We start from the raw sequence: 18,089 nt of genomic DNA, 5'->3' as shown, positions 1-18,089 counted from the left end.
GCATTCTCAAACACTTCCCCCCTCCTCATTTTCTTAAACATTCAATGACTCAATTGCAATGACGGTATTAAAGTTTTAATAATTCATTAAAAACAAAGTTAAAGTATTAATTGAAAAACGAGGAACGCAATTACAATTTCGCCGAGATACAGATTTATAAAAAAATTACTTACAGTTATTATCAATTAGGAATTTAAAAAAATATCGTAAATAAATTTTATTCTAAAAAATTTGATATTCTAAATCATGACATGAAGACTTTATTGAAATTTATTTTCCAAATTTCGTTTAATTCCTACTTGATATCAACTGTAAGTAATTATTTTCAAATGTACACCGGCGAAATTCTAACTACGTATCCCTATTTTGAATGAATGCTTAAAATTTTTTAAATTAACTGTCAAAATTTTAATACAGTCATTGTAATTGAAAGTCATTGAGTATTTTTAAAAAATAGAGGAGGGGGCACTGCCTGAGAACGCCCTTAATTAATAAAATTTGAATACGTTTGTGACAGTTATCACTGCATATTTTTGAAAAGTGAGGGACACTGTCTGAGAATGCTCGTAAGTTAACAATTATTAAACAGAAGAAAACAAATAAAAAAAGTTATACATTTATATTTTTTTTTTGTCATAATTGTATATTATTATCTTCTTCGTTACGTATAAATACTAAATCGTTATATACGTAATTATAAATTTGTTCACTACACATTTTTTTACGATTACTTTACACATAATTTGTTATTCTATTTAAACAATAACTTAAATCGATTAAGTAACATGTTTTCACTTGGACACGAACTCTTCATTTATTTATTAACTTATTTACCAATTTTTATTAATATTTTTACACACGCGTGTATCCTATTAATTTAATTAATGTTTGTTTTTTTATATTTTATAATTGCTCCATTAATTACAGTTCACTCACGTGTCATACATCTCTTTAGATATATAAGACGAAAAAAAAATCCGATATTAATAAACAATATCAGAATAAAAAAATCTTAATTGATAAGAAAAAAATAATTGTTGATCGATGTAAGCCGCGTGTTGAATTAAGTCACGATGACACTGTATAAAAATCTAACTGACCTTAATGTGTACTAATAAAAAACAAGTGATTTCCTACCACATGATAAATAACTCAAAAATAAATATTCGATGACATATAATAATTTAAAGTCGCCATTAAATTAATAACAATGTAAGTTGAACAAAAGTGTCAACGTAACAAAAAAATTTATCTATTGACCTGACAATTATCGGCTGTCATTTTTATTTATCTACAACTAATCCTAGCTCCTTATTATTATTATTTATTAATTAACTTTTTAGATCATCGAATATTAATTTTTTTTTTTATCATCATCGATGCATTTAAAAATCAAAACCACCTGCTGACATTTAATTGTTTTTTGTAATATAGATTTAATATAATACAAATATGTTCAATAATAAATTTTCGATAAAAAAGTATCCCTTCGTCACAAGGAAGAGACATCAACTGGAATTTAATTAACCGTTATTAGTAATTAATTTAAATATGTGATGTATATTGTATATAAATTAAATAGTTTTAGAGACAACGATCAGTTACGTATTCGACGGTATCTTTAAAGGAAGATTTCATAGAGCAGACATCACTAACTTAATAATTAAAAACACTCGGTCGGCAGTCACTTTGCACCCAGTTAAGTTCAAGACTTTAAGTCTCAAAAATTTTATTAAAATTATTATTCATTCGTATTATTATTATATTAATTAAACAGACAACTCATGGCCAGTATCATAAGTTCTAGAAATATAAGCAGCCGGTTTATCCGTAATCCCCGTCCAACCGTTTGGGACGGAGACCATCAAGCGTGGCTATACGGATATTTCATAGTTCATATCATAAACACTCGTGCGATCGGGTGTTGGTGTTGTTGGCCTCTGGGATGATCTCGTATCATTGGGTATCGACACCATCTCCATCGAGTCATTCATCTCCAAAGCACGTACGAATGACATGGGTCGACGTCGCGCGTCGTTGGACGTTGGAGTTGTTGGTGTTGCCATAGTCGCTGGGTTTTTTCGCTTAACCTGAGGCGACGGATGTTGTGGCGGGAATACAGGCACACCTCCTCGCGAGGCAGGATGATAAGCTGCACGTGGAGCACTAGAGTATGGCTGTTGTGTCGGGCTTGTGGGATTCGAACAGTAGTAATCATAAGGTGGTGGTCGCTGCGATAACGCTGATGGATGTACGGGTATGCCGATATTGTTACCGCCCATATTGACACCACTCATACCCGGTGGACCTGGATAACCACTTGGTGAATTGTCTTTCCACATATAGACACCACGTTGCGGTGAGCCCGCTAATTCACGTATATTATCGACGGTATTGTTGGTACGTGAATAAGGGTGCTCGTTGCTTTGACGTATTAACTCACTTTCAGACAAGAAACGACGTTGTGGGCTGTAACCTGGCACATTGCCGCCGGTATTGTTGTGATGCTGGACATCGTAGTATGTTGGTGCTTCAGTGACACCAATGAAATCTGGCCGACGTATTTGCGTCGGTGTACCTGGATTCGATCTGCAACACATTTTTAATTATTTAGATTTTATTTAAATAATTAATAATATAACTGATAATACAACCGCCAAAAAATTATTCGACAATGCGCGAATTACAGTGAATAATAATAATAATAATAATAATAATAATAATAATAATAATAATAATAATAATAATAATAATAGTAACAATAGTAAAATATGTATGTATGTATAATAATTAATAATAATAATAATAATAATATATGAATATGCGAGTGCTGATAGCAGTTTTAGCCATACAAAATACGGCTCTGGCGATACATACAGAAGAGAGCAGCGCGGTCATTCTTGAATAAAGAACATTAGCATCTATGTTGAAGAGTAATTTAAAATTAAAGTAGCAATAAAAACAAAACCTAATGTTTAATAAAAATATATATGATGATAATAATAATAATAATAATAATGAAAAACAATAATAATAAATTTAGTATACTCTGATTTATGTATGCAACAAAGCATTATTTTTAAACTACTTTTGAAATTGTCCTTCATAGGACCAAGTTCGTGTTTACCTGCAGTAGGTCGCAACAACATGTTGTCACAGAGCAGCTCCTTGCAGTTACCACCCCCTGCAGTGGGACACAAACTTATCTATACACCACTTACTTATTTTTTAAAATATATCTTTTTTTTTCAATTTTATTTTAATTTTATGTTCTTTTTAATTACGTGCAAGTCTACTTATTATTCTACGGTTTCACGACTACGTGTTTCTTGTATCTCTATATACATGTATTCTACATAAATAAATAAAAATAAGGTAAATAAATAAAATAAAATATAATAAATTAACAAAATAATTATATACAAGAAAAACATTGTTGTGAAACCTCGAGCTTATTATCTGTTATGTGACAGTGCGAGTGCTGCACTTGTTTTATTTTTTACGTAAAAAATTCATACATTATTTATCCTGTGCCGCAACATCGTGCTCAAAAAAAAAATAATAATAATAAATAAAATTTTATTCAAAAATCTACCAGCAATATTTAATCATAGTAATAATTTAATAATAATAACAATAATAAATCCTCGACACAAATAAAATTTGAGACGCCACAATTTTTTTCACCCTCAATAATAATTATCAATAAAAAAAAATAAATATTATTTTTATCTATATTTATATACAATAATCATAATATCGTGTCGTCTCACTGTCTGCCAACGTGCCATTACAATTTATCATACGTGACAGTCGATAGTCACGAACTTATATATATATAATAATAATAATAATAATAATAATAATAATAATAGTAGTAGTAATGATAAATAAATATATAAGTGTATGTGTGTTTTAATATCGTTAGTGACCGGAATGATGGTCTTGTGGTCAACTAAATATCAATATATCGGTTTGTTAAACCTCCATCATCATAATATACACCACGGTAGTTCAGTAATATATAAGTATATACATGTTGATATAAATATATGTATCTATCTATATATATATCATCTATCTAATTAAATGTTACACGAAGTGTGTGATAGAAGCGATGTGTGTACCTGCGAATTGGACTGGAAATGGCAAGAGGCGTGGGCACACCGATTGCTCTGATGCGTTGCTGCATAGTTGGGCTTGCGCCACCTTGACCCTGACCTCTTTGCGGACCAGCGGCTGGCGATCCCGTTCCTTCCGGCGACAATGCATCCGGCGTATGACTGCGCGAGCCATTCATTCCCCTGAATAAGCAAAATGTTTATTTTATAAATTCATGCAAATAGACATCAAGAAAAATAACAAAAAAAAAAAACCATTGTCAACACTCGTGGATAATTTACCAGCATTTAATTATTTCTCTTTCACTTACCTAGATCGTGGGTGCGGACTTCCGCGTGGATAGTGCATCGGATGACGATGCTGTGGAGGCGGATGTCTAGGCGAGTCGTTTGTCTCGACAGGTGGCAGGAAAAAGTTACTTTTAGATCCATGTCTTTGTAATGGAGGCGTTGGTTCACAATCCGCGGACTGTGAAGCCGTTGGCTCCATATCCGTATCTGATCCGTCTCGTCCAGGAGATAACTGGCATTTAAATAACAACAAGTATATTAATACCAATTAATCAGCAATAATTTTAATTGTAATTCATAAATACAAACTATTAATTGAATATTTAAACACTGATAAAAGATGATAGTCTTTAAAGATCAAACTTAATGATTTATTATGATGGTTGAGATGATAATTAGCACGTGGAGGAACAGGATGTGTGGTTACCGGAGAATGCGTTAGGACAAAAGGAACCATTCAGATGTAGGTATCGTGAAAGCTAGATGATAAGTGACTCACTGGATAGCTATTGTCACTCGACATCGTTGAAATCTGCATACAAAGGTTGTGTATTTTAATAAACTATGATACTATGTTAAATCTATCTTTCGCAAGCTCAAACAAGTCTCCAAGGTAAGACCCAGCTCCGTAACTTTTTTTTAAGCATAAATGAACTACATGCTGCTAGGATAATTTTAAAAACTTTCCAAGTAACGTAAGCAAGGAAAAGTTTAACTGAGGCACTACATAACTCACTTAGTTGTAGACGTAAGTCAATTTTGGTCTCCAATCGTTTGTTCATGCAATGGTATAAGCGTTATCCAAAAATAGTGTAGTGTTTTTAGAGGATCGTTTATCTTTTTTATTAATTTTTAAATTTGAATTTATATATATATCATCTTTTTTATTTTTTCGTGTCGGTTTACGTTGAATTTATTAAGTTTAGCCGAACAGCACTAGCTTCTTACCTTATTATAAGCATTTGAACTGGCATTTCTAACACCATTGCTGCTATCCATGTAGGTCTTTACCTGGTTCTCGCTTCCTATCGTCGATATCTCGGAGGCAGATGCACCGCGACGTTTTTCTAAATACTTTTCGGGCTTCTTTAAACTATAAACAATTTTTTTTATTGTTAATTATTATTTATTTATCAATAAATACGGATTAGTAATCAGCAATTACTTGTCCTTCGTCCTAATTATAGTATTTATCTAGTGTTTACTTATTAGCAAATAATTTAACAAAATTACTGCTATTATTTTAATGACTTTTATGCAATGTTATTTTATTCAACCTCGTAGATTTCATAGATTAACTTATGTAAGTGTTAAATATTTTATTAAAATTATTTTTTTTTCTTAGATATCTTGAAATATTCTTTTGATATATTTTACAAAAAGCCGAAAGATCAAACAAAAAAAAATACACTGTCGTTAGATCAAATCCCTATTCTACCTACTTTAGTATTAAAAAAAAATACAGTAATAAGATTTTTTTTTAGTGTTTGAAATTCGTAATTCATATTCATATTAATTTTATAAAGTTAAAGATTTTAAAATAGTGTAATTAGATAAAGAATAAAAGTCGAAGGTTCTTAAGTATATTAAATTCTATTTAGTGTTTACTTTTTTTTAAAATTAAAAAATAATATTTATTAAGACAAGCTATCTATGGTATGTAACCCTCAAGGGAAATAATTGATTAAGAAAACGACAAGCTGTCAAGTCTTAAACGGTAATTAAACATTAATGAGAAATTACTATTAGACTATTGGAAATGGACATAATTGATAACACATTATTATCACTAGTTAAATTAATAAAAAATAAGGAACAAAGATTTCTATAAACACAAAAATATAAAAACCCTGGGTAAAATTTTATCAGATAAAAATGTGAATAATTTATACCAATTCTATTAAATCCTCGAAAACTTTATGAAGTTTTAATTAAATAAAACATGACATCTATGAATTGATAATTAAAAAAGTTTAAATTGCTAGCATCTGGGTTTTAGTTCAATTACTATAAGTTATTTAATTAAAAATACTAATAAGTAATTAAATGTATAGAGTTTAATGATAATTTACCTAGGAAATTGTGGTCCAAATTGTGTATAACAACAATTATGAAAGCATCCACGTGAAAATGGATTATAACCATTTTGGAATTTACCGGTGACTTGTTCGTTTGTTGTACGTCCTCTTGACACAAGCACCACGTGGAACCCTGTTAGTCCAATAATTGGAATAAATAATAATGTTACCACGCCCATCAGCACCATACTACATCAATAGGTTAAGGATCTTTATATAACATTAAATGTCATTAATTATTACGACTAAAAAAACACGAGTAAGCAAATGAATTTTTAAAGAACCAGATAAATATAAACATAATTTAATTATAAAGGATACGCAATAGTCGTATCGACTTCTCCAAGTTTTTGTTTATGTTCCAAAACAAAATATAAACAGAGCCCAAATATACTGAGCATATGGCAACTAAGTGATAATAAAAAACAGAAAAAAAATCTGTAATTTCTTCTTCCAATACAATTATTTAGCCACGGGCAATGATGATCAAATGTCTGGAACGTATAAAATATAAATTATTATAACGATGCCGCAGGCAGTACTTTTCATGTTATAAATAGGTCGAAAATAAAATTTAAAAAAATTCTTTATGTGTATAAAGTATACACATATATTTATATATAGATATATACCTCAATACAGTGATCGCAGACACTACAGTGCGAACATCTAGGTGGTCTGTAAAATTTACAAGTGACACACCACTTCATACGAATAGTTATCCCATTGATCTCAACGTTTTTAAATAACGGCGCCCTGAACTCATCTTCTTTATCTTCATCTGGAGGTGCTGTTATACAGAAATAAAATTAGATAAAATAAAATAAACACTAACGTTATATCAACACGTGCAAAGTAATTCTCTCTCTCTCTCTTTTTTTTTTTTAATTATATTTTGTCAAGTAGTCTAGTCTAGTAGTTTTTACCTTTTGGAATTACACCTGGATCCATAAAAGTCGCAAGGGTAAAGTTGGCCAGCACAAAGAAGGCAATCACTCCTTGGAGAGCCGGTACCCATGGGTATTTGAAGAGATAGTATTGGCACCTAGTCAATGAGAAAAAAAAAACTGAGTAACTGGGTACTGATAACGGTGATTTAAAAAAACTGTTGATCCCAATGAGCTGATAGAAAAATAGTTTAATAAAAAAAATAAAACTTACGGATAATAAAAAAAGAGGGTCGTGGTGCTGAGTAATAGGATCCACGCGAAGGTGGCTGGCAGATATCTTGCCTTCACGTCGCATCCCGGCATTATGTCCACAAGCTCCGTTCACGTTAAAAACCCGGACCCGAGTCCAATAATTCCACCGGTAATTATTATATATTTTTCAATATTATCTTCAACTCTCTCTGCTAATAAAATTTGTAATAATTATTTTTATTGCCACCACAAGTAAACATGGCCGCGTCCATTGGCTACTCGGCTTATGTGTATGTTTAAAATAATAATAATTTATAGTGGCAAGCTTTGACAGAGCGATAGCAAGATTAGCAGCAGCAATAGCAGCAATAATAACAGCAGTAACAGCAACTACTACAAGTTGTTGTATTTCATTATGGTCTACAGCACCTACTTGAGACACTAAATTCAGTCCTCAATGTAATGCCTTCTAGTTGTCGTACTGACCCGACCATCATCCCTACTCATGACACGAGTAAAAACATTACCGCGAGTACTTAAATTAATATTAAATTGCGCCCCGCTCACGCGAATCTTCAGAGCAACTTGTCGTTACCATCACTATCACTCCTACTGCTCAATCACCATCAGAATCAGATCATCAGCACACGAGTTACAGCACCAGCACCACATTCACGACCGCGACGACCAAACCAACCAAGATTCAACACAAGACTCAATTGAGTTCATAGTCACAGAGTAAGAGTGTGCTCACATTTACTTATTCATATTCATACCATTCCACATATGTGCCTATATATATATATATACATACATATATGCATATAACTATCTCGTATTTAAACACATACTACATACTATCAGCTTTCTCTGTTGCATATACCCAATAATTTTTCCCACTTTGATACTCCGGATGTTCCGCAATTTGATATCTTCCCTGAAGAAGGGAGAAGCAGAATAAGAATAAGACCAACCAGAATTAATCAAGACTCACCTCTCTCTTACTCTTGCACTTTGCCAGACTTATCATCACTACTACTATCACCACAAATCATCACCACTACATATATATACATATATATTTTATATCAACACAATCGTAATCATATTGGGATGGGAAGGCTATGGGTTGCTTCTGAGAAGGGATTCAGAAGGACAAACTTGCGCCATCTACCGAAGGTAACTTGAATTATTTTTAGTTTTAGTTTTTTAAAAAAAGCGCTAGATGTCTGGCGGCAAAATGGCGCCGCTCATTGGTTTATAGACGGAGAGAGACGGAGTAGATGGAGATAGAGATAGACTAGGAAAAATAAACGTCATAAATCACAACAACATAATAAATTAATTAAATTATAAATTGTGACTTAAGTTTAGAGGCAGTGTTTTATAATACTGCGTTTATTTTTTTTTAATAAGGTTTTGAATAAACGTATGGCAAGGATGGCAGGACCTTCAAGCTCTCAATCACAAACGGAAACTGTTTTGGAAGGAGATGTCAATGACAGTGGACAGGTAAATTTTTACTTGAGAGATAATATATTTTTTTGTTATTTATGATAAAGTGTCACATGATTGATGCAGCTCAAGAATTATTACATTTATTTATTATTTTCATAAACTTTTAATTTGTTGTTAAATTTATTTACGTCTCTCTGTTAATTTTTGAATTTATTGTTACGCTGGATTTTTTAAAAATGTATATTTATTAATTATTGAAGTGCATTATGAGTGGTGTAAAGTTCCTCAATAATATGTATAAATTAAAAAACTTCTTGAGTTTAAATACTCAAAGACAGAGATTTATTAATCGCAGTCACTTGTTTTACTCTACTTCATTCAACGATGAAAATGGTAATGATAATAAATCACCTTTAGCCGGAATAAGAGTACTAGATTTAACAAGAATAATCGCTGGTCCTTACTGCACAATGATACTTGGTGACCTGGGTGCTGAAATATTGAAAATTGAAAAACCAGGAACTGGAGATGAGTGTAGAAACTGGGGCCCGCCCTTTTTATCTAACAGTAATAAGCACGCAACATATTTTTTGAGCGTAAATAGAAACAAAAAAAGTGTTTGTATCGATTTTAAAAGAGGACGAGATGTTATTTATGAGCTAGCTAAAAAGTCGGATGTACTAATTGAGAATTTTGTGCCAGGAAAGCTTTCAGAGATGGGGTTGGGGTATGAAGATATCAAGAAAGCAGCACCACAGTTGATTTATTGTTCGCTGACTGGATATGGATACGAAGGACCTTATGCTCAGAGACCGGGTTACGACGTGATAGCGGCATCAGTTGGTGGTCTTATGCACATAACTGGACCTAAAGACGGCGACCCATGTAAAATAGGTGTTGCTATGACTGATGTAGCTACTGGTTTGTATGCTCATGGCGCTATAATGGCTGCACTTTATCAGAGAACACAAAGCAAGCAAGGTCAGTGGATTCAGTGTAATCTACTGTCTACTCAAGTCGCTTGTCTGATCAATGTGGCTTCCAATTACCTGAATGCTGGTAAAGAAGCCACACGATGGGGCTCTGAGCATGAGAGTCTTGTTCCTTATGAAGCGTTTCCTACGCGAGACGGATTTATGACTGTTTGCACTGGAAGTGATACTCAATTTAAGGCACTCGTTAAGATTCTTGAATTACCAGAGCTCGCTGCTGATGATAGGTTCATTAATAACACTGCTAGAGTTACTAATCGAGTTGAACTACTCAAGATACTGAGAAATGTCTTCAAGAGTAAGACTAATAAAGAGTGGGCAGATATATTAGAAGGAGCTCCGTTCCCTTATGGACCTATAAATACCATACAAGAGGTAATTTAATTTTTATTGAACTATTTATTATTTTATTTACTGGGACATCAAATTTATTTTCTATTTTTAGGTGTTTGATGATCCTCATATTAAAGCAGTTAAAATGGTCAAAGAGTTGGAGCACAATGAAATGGGTAAAGTTAAAGTTGTTGGACCTGCTGTGAAATTTAGTTATGGTACAAATAAAGTTAGGTCACCGCCACCAACACTAGGTCAACACACTCGTCAAGTACTCAGAGAAGTTTTAAATTACTCTGACCAGACAATTGATAATTTAATGGAGAATAAAATTCTGCAATAAATTTTAATTTTAAAAACTTTTAAATATTTTTATTTATGTACTTTACAAATAAATATTTTTAAATATTATCACAACTTTCTTATTTATCGTAATTTTTTTTTTTTTTTCATTATAATTTATTTAAATTTAAGTCATTTCGTGCGGATTTACCATATTACCATATATTTAAATGAAAGTATTTAACATTTTTTAGGACGTGCCGACAATAAGTTTGTGTTTACGTAAACCGAGATCACACAAGAAAGTTCAATGGACTTCTAGCACTGTAGATAATGAAAATATGAATAAGAAAAAATCAAAATGTAAGTATATATATATATATATATTCTATGCCGAATCATCCTATTGTCGTAATTTGCAACTCTGATTCAGTTAATATTTAGCCATCATTTTATGTTCCTTGAAAAAGGTTTTCATGATTTTTTTTCAAATTGTTTCATTGAGCCATTCATGAAATGTGAATTTTTGAAAATTTTTATGATTCTTTTTTTAAACGGTCATAACTTTTTGAAAAATATATCGATTTAAATGTAATTTTTTTTTACAAATCGTGTTTTTTCGTGGATTTTATAAAAATTATTTAAAACTAACTTACTAAATTTTTTTTTAATTTTGAAAAAATCATGGAAACCTTTTTCAAAAAATGTAAAAAAAAAGAGCCAAATATTAACTGAATCGCAGTTGGAAATTTTGACAGTAGGATCATTTGGCATAGAATGTCCCATATACAAAGTATGTTTTTAAATAAATTATAAATTTTATTTAATTCATGTTTTTTAGGCTGTTGTATTTATGAAAAACCTAAACAATTTGGAGAAAGCAGTTCAGACGAAAGTGATGACGAGTGTGAACATTGCCATGGTCGTAAAGAAACTCATAAAAAAGTATTGCCAGGAACTTCCGTTTCACCACATGATGAATTACCTCAACCAGGTATAATTATTTCTTGTCACTATTTAATTTTATCGCTATTATTTTTTCTAGGGTTTTAATATTTTAACTTTTTTTTTTTTTTCTATAAATTTTCTTTGACTGAGAGCGTTTTACACCAAAATATTTTATCTCCCAAAAATGAAATTTACGTTTAGTAGAACTTATCTGTAATATAATAAATAAACATATTATGAATACTATTATCAATAAAAATGTAAATAATAAAATAATTTTATGTTTCAGAACCAATAGCAGGATCCACCTGAAAAGTTTGTCAAATTAATAAAAATAAAAAAAATTTTAAGTAAATAAAATTAATTATAAAAAATTTAAAATGTGTAAAAATTGTTCAAACAATTGATTAATATTTACGTATGTCTCGACATTTATTAATTCAATTTGTAAACGTTTAAATTATTAAGTATAATAATTATACAGTAATCAAACTTTTAATAATTGAATCAATAATTCATTTATTAAATCAATCGATCTATATTTATAGTAATTACTAATAATACTTCAACAAGCGTAATCATTTATCAGCCAATTATTTTTGAATATTACATTTTTTATTAGCCATATATTGTTGTTATGAATGGCGATTGTAATAATTCCTTTATAATTCTATTTTTTTAATTTGTAACAATCAAGTGAACAGTTAAACCTTAATTATAGATATCAATAATTTATGAGGGGTATAAGAATCGAATCGATTTAAATATGACTATTCGATTAAAAATTCGAATCGAATAATTCTAAACCTTTCGAATTATTTGTAACTTCAAATTACGCGATTCTAATTAACAAAATTCTGATCAGCTTTCAAAAATTTAATTTATTCAAAAAAATATAACAATTTCAAGACTTTAAAAAAAATAGAATAATTTGAAAACTTATGAATTATTCGAAAGATCGATTCGATTCGATACGAATAATTTGTGAATTCAAGCTATTCGCACACTCCCTAATATTAATAATAGATATAATAATATAACAACGATAATTACTTACATGTTATACAATTAAACCGATAAAAGTTCAAAGTTGATTTTATTTATATATTTACTATCTATAATCATTCATCCTAAAAATTATTTCATATTTATTACATGAGTATTATTGATTGTTATGATCAATAATTGGCATATCTATAGAGGCTATTAAATATTTATAACTTTTATTGAGATTCATATTTTTTAGATAAAACATTTAAATTCGTGCTTACATATATTATTATAAAATTTCTCTTTACATCGTTGTTACTTAAAATAATTATTTTTATTATATTTAATTAAACTAAATTGATTTATTGAATTTATTTTTTTTAAAATTACACTCGAGAATTTTTAACACCTCCGATAAATATTTAAAGCAAGAGACTCAATACCCGATCAGGGAACTAGTACCCGATCATTCATGTATTCGTATATATATATATATATATATATATATATATATGTACTAAATTTTACTAAATATAGATATACAAATAGATAAAGTGATCAAGTACTAGTTTCCTGATCGGGTACTAGGTCTTTTATTTTATATAAAATATGAAATAACAAGATCACTTAAAATTTATATCAAGTAGTAACGATGAAACCGAACCTATGGATAAAGGCATTAGTGATCGAACACGTTTTAATTGCATTAAATTATTAGTCATAAATTAATAATACAGTTCATTTAAATAAATGGCTCATTTATTTTCTAACTAATAATTTTTATAATTGCCATATATTTAATAGATTACTTTATAGATTAAATTAATTGGCAGTTTAATATTTTTTATCAGCTATTGCCCTTATCTTGATGTAAATGTAACTTCATAAATTATAAATTAATTTGTAAAGAAAAATATTAATTTAGTTTTTTATTTTTACTCATATAAGTATTTTTTTTTAATCCCTGTATTTTTTGTGCTTATTCTTTCTATACAATTAATTCAAACAGAGTTCAATTGAAATGTATTTGTTGCGTATATTTATATTAAATAAACATATTTATGATGCCGGATATATTTATCATTCAAGTTCAAATGCTGCTGATAAATAATTTATAATAAAAATACGTATTTTTATTCATCCGTTAATAATTCATTGAATTTAAATAATAATTATAATAAAAAATAAACAGAAAAGCACTCCGTGAGCGTTTAATATTTACATACTGTTAAAACATAAAGATAATTATTATTATATATGTATGTAATAAGCAATAATTACATCAATATTTGAAATAAAATGTATATCTTATAAAAACATAACATTTATCTTATAAATTAACTTGTGTGTATGTATACTTTTAATTTTAATATTTGTATATATATATATTTATATTGTTTTTTTTAACTTTTTCACAGTCGATTATCACTAAACTTTTGTAAACATTCAGTTTCTAATTTAAACATTTCCCATTAATTAACTAGAATTCTTTTGAACTTTAATTTGAAATTTTTTATACATAATTTATACTATTACTTTTTACGGCAAGATATCGATATATATATTTTTTTCTTTCTATAGAAGTGGTACAGTGTAGCCATATTAATTACGGAGAACATTTAAATCGGAAACTGAATGGTCTTTAATCAATCAATATTACAATTACTTCGGTGATATCTATGCCTCTTTCGTACCTCCAATCCACGTCGATATGCATTTTCATCGAGTCCTAATGCCTTAACAGCAGCACGACTACGCCAAACTTTAACAGTATAATCATCACTGGTAGTAACGAGCATCTCAGGATTGCAGGGATTAAATGCAACTGCATTGACAACGTCTTTATGTGGAAATTTAGCAAGACATACACCATAATGTCGGTCCCATAAATACCCATGTTTATCTTCAGCACCACTGTAAATATATTTTAATGTTCACTTATCAAACAAATCAAGGTTAATACTTTTTTTTTATTTAAGGCCGTTCTCAGACAGTGTCCCCACTTTTTGTAAATTTTCAATGACTCGTCATAAGCGTATCAAAATTTTATCAATCCCAAGTAGGACATAGACAACTTTAAGATGTCAATTTTGTTGTCAAAGTCAAATTTTTTTTTATAAATAAGACGTACAGGTGTTGGTCCTAGGAGTAATAGGAAATTTGTCGTTACTTGTGTCAAGTCTTTTAAGGAGATATTTTTTCGATGGTATTAATTTCTGATCGCTTTGTCAACATTTTGGTAGCTTATCGATAAATCAAAAAATAGTTTCAAAACTTCTATCTTATAAATGTCATAAAACCAAGTGTTCTACTTGGGTATTAATTAAAAAATTTTTTGAGAATACCCTTAAATAATCATGATCAATGATAGTTATCGATTAAATTATAATAAATGAAACAAACCTTGCAACGTATTCATCACAGACATCCAGAAATATAAAATAACAATCATTATTTGATGTGTAAGCTTTGTGCGCTCTTAACATTGTCCCTACTTGTTTCAACGTAACTAAATCAATTACATGAATATCTATTTCTTGAGCAATTGGTGGCGGGTTTAGTGGATTCGTAATAACGTATCCCCGTGGCCAAGGCCTGGTATTTACATAAAGATATCTGTAAAAATGAATCTCATGAGTTTGAGCCACGGAAAAAAAAAAACGAATAGAATATTTGATGGTCACCTATGATCTGGAGATAGACCCATTCCTATAATATGTCCATGAAGATCTATGACATGATCAATTTTGTCAAATCTTTCAGCCACTGATTCATAATCAAGCCAATTGGGCTCGGGATGAGAACCAGAATTTTGTCTCTCACGTTCGCGTTCTCGTTGCGCCAATCTCTCTTTCAAAGACGGCCCGGGGTCTAATCTCCGTGGAAAGTTTACAGCTTTAATACGTTTGAAACCTACTTGATGATGTGTGTAGGTTTTAGAACCAGTGGTAAATATAAGAAATTTTTCCGGATTATCTGCTAAGTCATCAGAATCACAATCATCAGCAGTTTCGGATATTTCTATAAGTAATTGAACATCAATAAAATATAATCCCAATTTTAATCAATACAATGTAATCTAAGTACCTGATAATTCACTTTCATCTTCCCACTGAGGTGCATCTGTTTCACTATCACTCTCCGTTGTTTCTCGTTCCATTTCAACTTGACGATATTCTTCATTATATCTAATGGGATTGGCATATTCAAAACCATCTCCTAATCTTTTCCAATTCATAAAACCACCTTCTAATGTACTATATCTAAATATAAATTAAATTATTAATAATCAAATTTTCCTAAATATATTTTTTGAAAATATATCTAAGTACTGTAATCTAGAAGACGCATGATGAAGGACTTCAGGCTCTTCTTGCTGATTATCTACTGACATCGAAGAAATATCTCGTTGAGTCGAGCTTGCTTGAGTTTCTTTTTGACTTGATGTCGACTGTTGACTTTCAGTTTGTTCAGCTTCCGTGGATTCAGGGCACAAACAATTAGCTACCATCACAGCACGTATTGACGTTGAATTAAAATTATAAAATCTATAGTTAAAAAACAACAATAATAATGACAATACAAACAAAAGTTAATAAATAATTAAGTTAGCTTATCAATATAATTAAAACTAACTTGTATAGTTGATTCATTATCGGCACATGTTCACTAGCCGATTCCTGATTCGCCTTATTGAGCCAAAGGACGCTTGAACTCACCATGGGTGCAAGCCAGTGTGAATCACCACTTAAAAGGTAACGCTCACTGTACCACGTACCGAATATGTCAAATGGTTTATTACCAACTCTGCATTGAAGATCAAATCCAGCTGTAATTAACATTTTTATGTGTCAATTAATCTTTTAATTTTAATTTGATTCATCAATGCCACAATACTCCCATTGTCTATTTTATTTATTTATTTTTGGCAGACAATTAGTATCAACTAATTGAACTTTGATTTATTATTAGCTTTTGACAATCGAGATATTTCGTCACGCTGACTTGTTTAAAAAACATACATGGTCTTTATGGTCAAACAAAGCTGATTGTATCATAAAACATGACTTAGAAAATGATCCTTAGACTTAATTAATTTTTTCTATCACTTATAGAGCAATCATAATATTGTATTTTAAACTTACGCGCTAATCTGAAGACAGCTATTTCACCAGATGTGCTGTGAGGTGTTCCAAAATGTACACCAGACACCAAAAGTAGAGTATCGGAGCAATTAAATTGAGAAAATTGCGTATACTTCCAACTAAAGGTCTTCATATCATGTTGGTATTTAACTGTAGCTGGAAATTGACTGTTCCATACCTAAGAGAAAAATATATTCAATTTAAAATCATGTCCAGATCAACTTAATCAAATGACAAATTCATAGGAAGGTAGACAGTAAATTCTATGCTTGAATTTACTGTCCTCCCCTATGAATTTATCATTTTTCTAAAAGAAAACTATTCACCACTGATTTAGAATTTTTTAAATACAATTTAGCTAATTAAAAATAAAGTAACTTACTAGTATATGACCATCCTTAGAGCAAGTTGCGAACATTTTGCCATTATGCGAAAAACTAACATGCAAAACTTGATGAGCGTGATCCAGCAGCACTTCAGTCTCTAGTAAAGGTGTATGATATGACAATCGTTTGAATTCTTCGAACCATGAAGTCTTTCCTGTCAATAAAAATGTAATTATGTTGCAACAATGATGTTTGTATGACGAGAATTGCGTAAAAAATACCTTATTAAAGACTGAACTTATAAATTTAAGAAGCAAGATGTCAATACCTGGCATTATTCCAACCGAGGGATCAATTTTGTAGGTTCTGTAAAAGAGATCCTTCCACAGGAGCTCATCCTGAGAGACACGGTTCCAATGTTTACACACTAATCCAATGTTGACAACCTCTTTGGGAGTCAGTAATTTGAATATGCTCAACAGGATCGAATCAGGCATGAAATACCAGTTGTTGATGTAATCATCAGAATCAGAAGTAGATGACAAGGAATCATCATCAATTGAAAATTTATCAGTAATATTAATAACTTGTTGAGGAGCACCATTTTCATCAGCATCCATCGCGAAATGCTTCTCTTTGTTTACTGAAACAGCTGATAACTGTCAGCGTTGGATATTAATAGAGGGCGCTTGGTTTTTCATAAAAAGTGGGTGATCAAATTAATGAAACGACTGCCCTTGCTCGCTCTTTATCTTGGACGTTTATCAATACGATCGATGCATAATTTATGAATATAAATAACCGAGTTATTTTTCTACATATGTATTATATGCGTAATAATGACACATGTTAATTACTTAACTTACCGTTATTGATTTATTGAAAATGATAATTTAATTAAAATTTTTTACAGTAGATTTATCATCAGACAACCTGTCATTAATAACTTGCAGGATTTCATTATTTTTCAATTAAATTTTTTA

At 30.3% G+C, this 18,089-nt stretch overlaps 4 protein-coding genes across 5 annotated transcripts; 2 read left to right on the top strand and 2 right to left on the bottom strand.

Annotated features, from left to right (window-relative positions):
- Positions 1–1,683: 1,683 nt before the first annotated feature.
- LOC103577515 (palmitoyltransferase ZDHHC8) lies at positions 1,684–8,141 on the bottom strand. Its single transcript, XM_008558173.3, has 10 exons — positions 8,066–8,141; positions 7,652–7,841; positions 7,417–7,535; positions 7,123–7,280; positions 6,812–6,984; positions 6,485–6,679; positions 5,361–5,505; positions 4,433–4,644; positions 4,128–4,304; positions 1,684–2,589 (listed from the first exon to the last, which is right to left on the bottom strand). The coding sequence occupies exons 2-10, from the start codon at positions 7,741–7,743 to the stop codon at positions 1,875–1,877; spliced, it is 1,986 nt and encodes a 661-aa protein (XP_008556395.1). The 5' UTR covers positions 7,744–7,841; positions 8,066–8,141; the 3' UTR covers positions 1,684–1,874.
- Positions 8,142–8,291: 150 nt separating this feature from the next.
- LOC103577514 (E3 ubiquitin-protein ligase PPP1R11) lies at positions 8,292–12,072 on the top strand. 2 transcript variants are annotated; one of them, XM_008558172.3, is made up of 5 exons: positions 8,292–8,370; positions 9,049–9,144; positions 10,952–11,060; positions 11,539–11,691; positions 11,935–12,066. In XM_008558172.3, the coding sequence occupies exons 2-5, from the start codon at positions 9,064–9,066 to the stop codon at positions 11,955–11,957; spliced, it is 366 nt and encodes a 121-aa protein (XP_008556394.1). In that variant the 5' UTR covers positions 8,292–8,370; positions 9,049–9,063; the 3' UTR covers positions 11,958–12,066. The 2 variants fall into 2 exon arrangements, with proteins under 2 accessions (XP_008556394.1, XP_008556392.1); XM_008558170.3 differs by lacking the exon at positions 8,292–8,370 and adding an exon at positions 8,739–8,811 and having other exon boundaries at positions 11,935–12,072.
- Positions 9,139–10,826, top strand: LOC103577513 (succinate--hydroxymethylglutarate CoA-transferase). The gene is made up of 2 exons (XM_008558169.3): positions 9,139–10,457; positions 10,528–10,826. The coding sequence occupies exons 1-2, from the start codon at positions 9,357–9,359 to the stop codon at positions 10,756–10,758; spliced, it is 1,332 nt and encodes a 443-aa protein (XP_008556391.1). The 5' UTR covers positions 9,139–9,356; the 3' UTR covers positions 10,759–10,826.
- Positions 12,073–13,996: 1,924 nt separating the features above from the next.
- Positions 13,997–17,766, bottom strand: LOC103577512 (F-box/WD repeat-containing protein 5). Its single transcript, XM_008558168.2, has 9 exons — positions 17,435–17,766; positions 17,163–17,320; positions 16,781–16,958; positions 16,272–16,464; positions 15,968–16,183; positions 15,723–15,898; positions 15,320–15,656; positions 15,039–15,251; positions 13,997–14,549 (listed from the first exon to the last, which is right to left on the bottom strand). The coding sequence occupies exons 1-9, from the start codon at positions 17,724–17,726 to the stop codon at positions 14,282–14,284; spliced, it is 2,031 nt and encodes a 676-aa protein (XP_008556390.1). The 5' UTR covers positions 17,727–17,766; the 3' UTR covers positions 13,997–14,281.
- Between the last annotated feature and the right edge of the window lie 323 nt (positions 17,767–18,089).

This window comes from Microplitis demolitor, chromosome 3 (genome assembly GCF_026212275.2).
Source record: "Microplitis demolitor isolate Queensland-Clemson2020A chromosome 3, iyMicDemo2.1a, whole genome shotgun sequence".
Lineage (NCBI taxonomy): Eukaryota > Metazoa > Arthropoda > Insecta > Hymenoptera > Braconidae > Microplitis > Microplitis demolitor.
Note: the sequence above shows the minus strand (reverse complement) of the source record. Positions and strands in the feature narration are given on the sequence as shown.

Bases quoted from the DNA above. Each gene is read 5' to 3' on its own strand.
- LOC103577513 (XM_008558169.3), top strand. From the start codon at position 9,357: ATGAGTGGTGTAAAGTTCCTCAATAATATGTATAAATTAAAAAACTTC. The intron at 10,458-10,527 runs GTAATTTAATTT...TTCTATTTTTAG, and splicing joins CTATAAATACCATACAAGAG to GTGTTTGATGATCCTCATAT.
- LOC103577514 (XM_008558170.3), top strand. From the start codon at position 8,746: ATGGGAAGGCTATGGGTTGCTTCTGAGAAGGGATTCAGAAGGACAAAC. The intron at 8,812-9,048 runs GTAACTTGAATT...TTTTTTAATAAG, and splicing joins ACTTGCGCCATCTACCGAAG to GTTTTGAATAAACGTATGGC. The intron at 9,145-10,951 runs GTAAATTTTTAC...AACATTTTTTAG, and splicing joins ATGTCAATGACAGTGGACAG to GACGTGCCGACAATAAGTTT.
- LOC103577515 (XM_008558173.3), bottom strand. From the start codon at position 7,743: ATGCCGGGATGCGACGTGAAGGCAAGATATCTGCCAGCCACCTTCGCG. The intron at 5,506-6,484 runs GTAAATTATCAT...AATTGTTTATAG, and splicing joins TTTGGACCACAATTTCCTAG to TTTAAAGAAGCCCGAAAAGT. The intron at 2,590-4,127 runs GTACACACATCG...AATGTGTTGCAG, and splicing joins ATTTCCAGTCCAATTCGCAG to ATCGAATCCAGGTACACCGA.
- LOC103577512 (XM_008558168.2), bottom strand. From the start codon at position 17,726: ATGGATGCTGATGAAAATGGTGCTCCTCAACAAGTTATTAATATTACT. The intron at 15,657-15,722 runs GTACTTAGATTA...AATTACTTATAG, and splicing joins AGATGAAAGTGAATTATCAG to AAATATCCGAAACTGCTGAT. The intron at 14,550-15,038 runs GTTTGTTTCATT...ATATATTTACAG, and splicing joins TGTGATGAATACGTTGCAAG to TGGTGCTGAAGATAAACATG.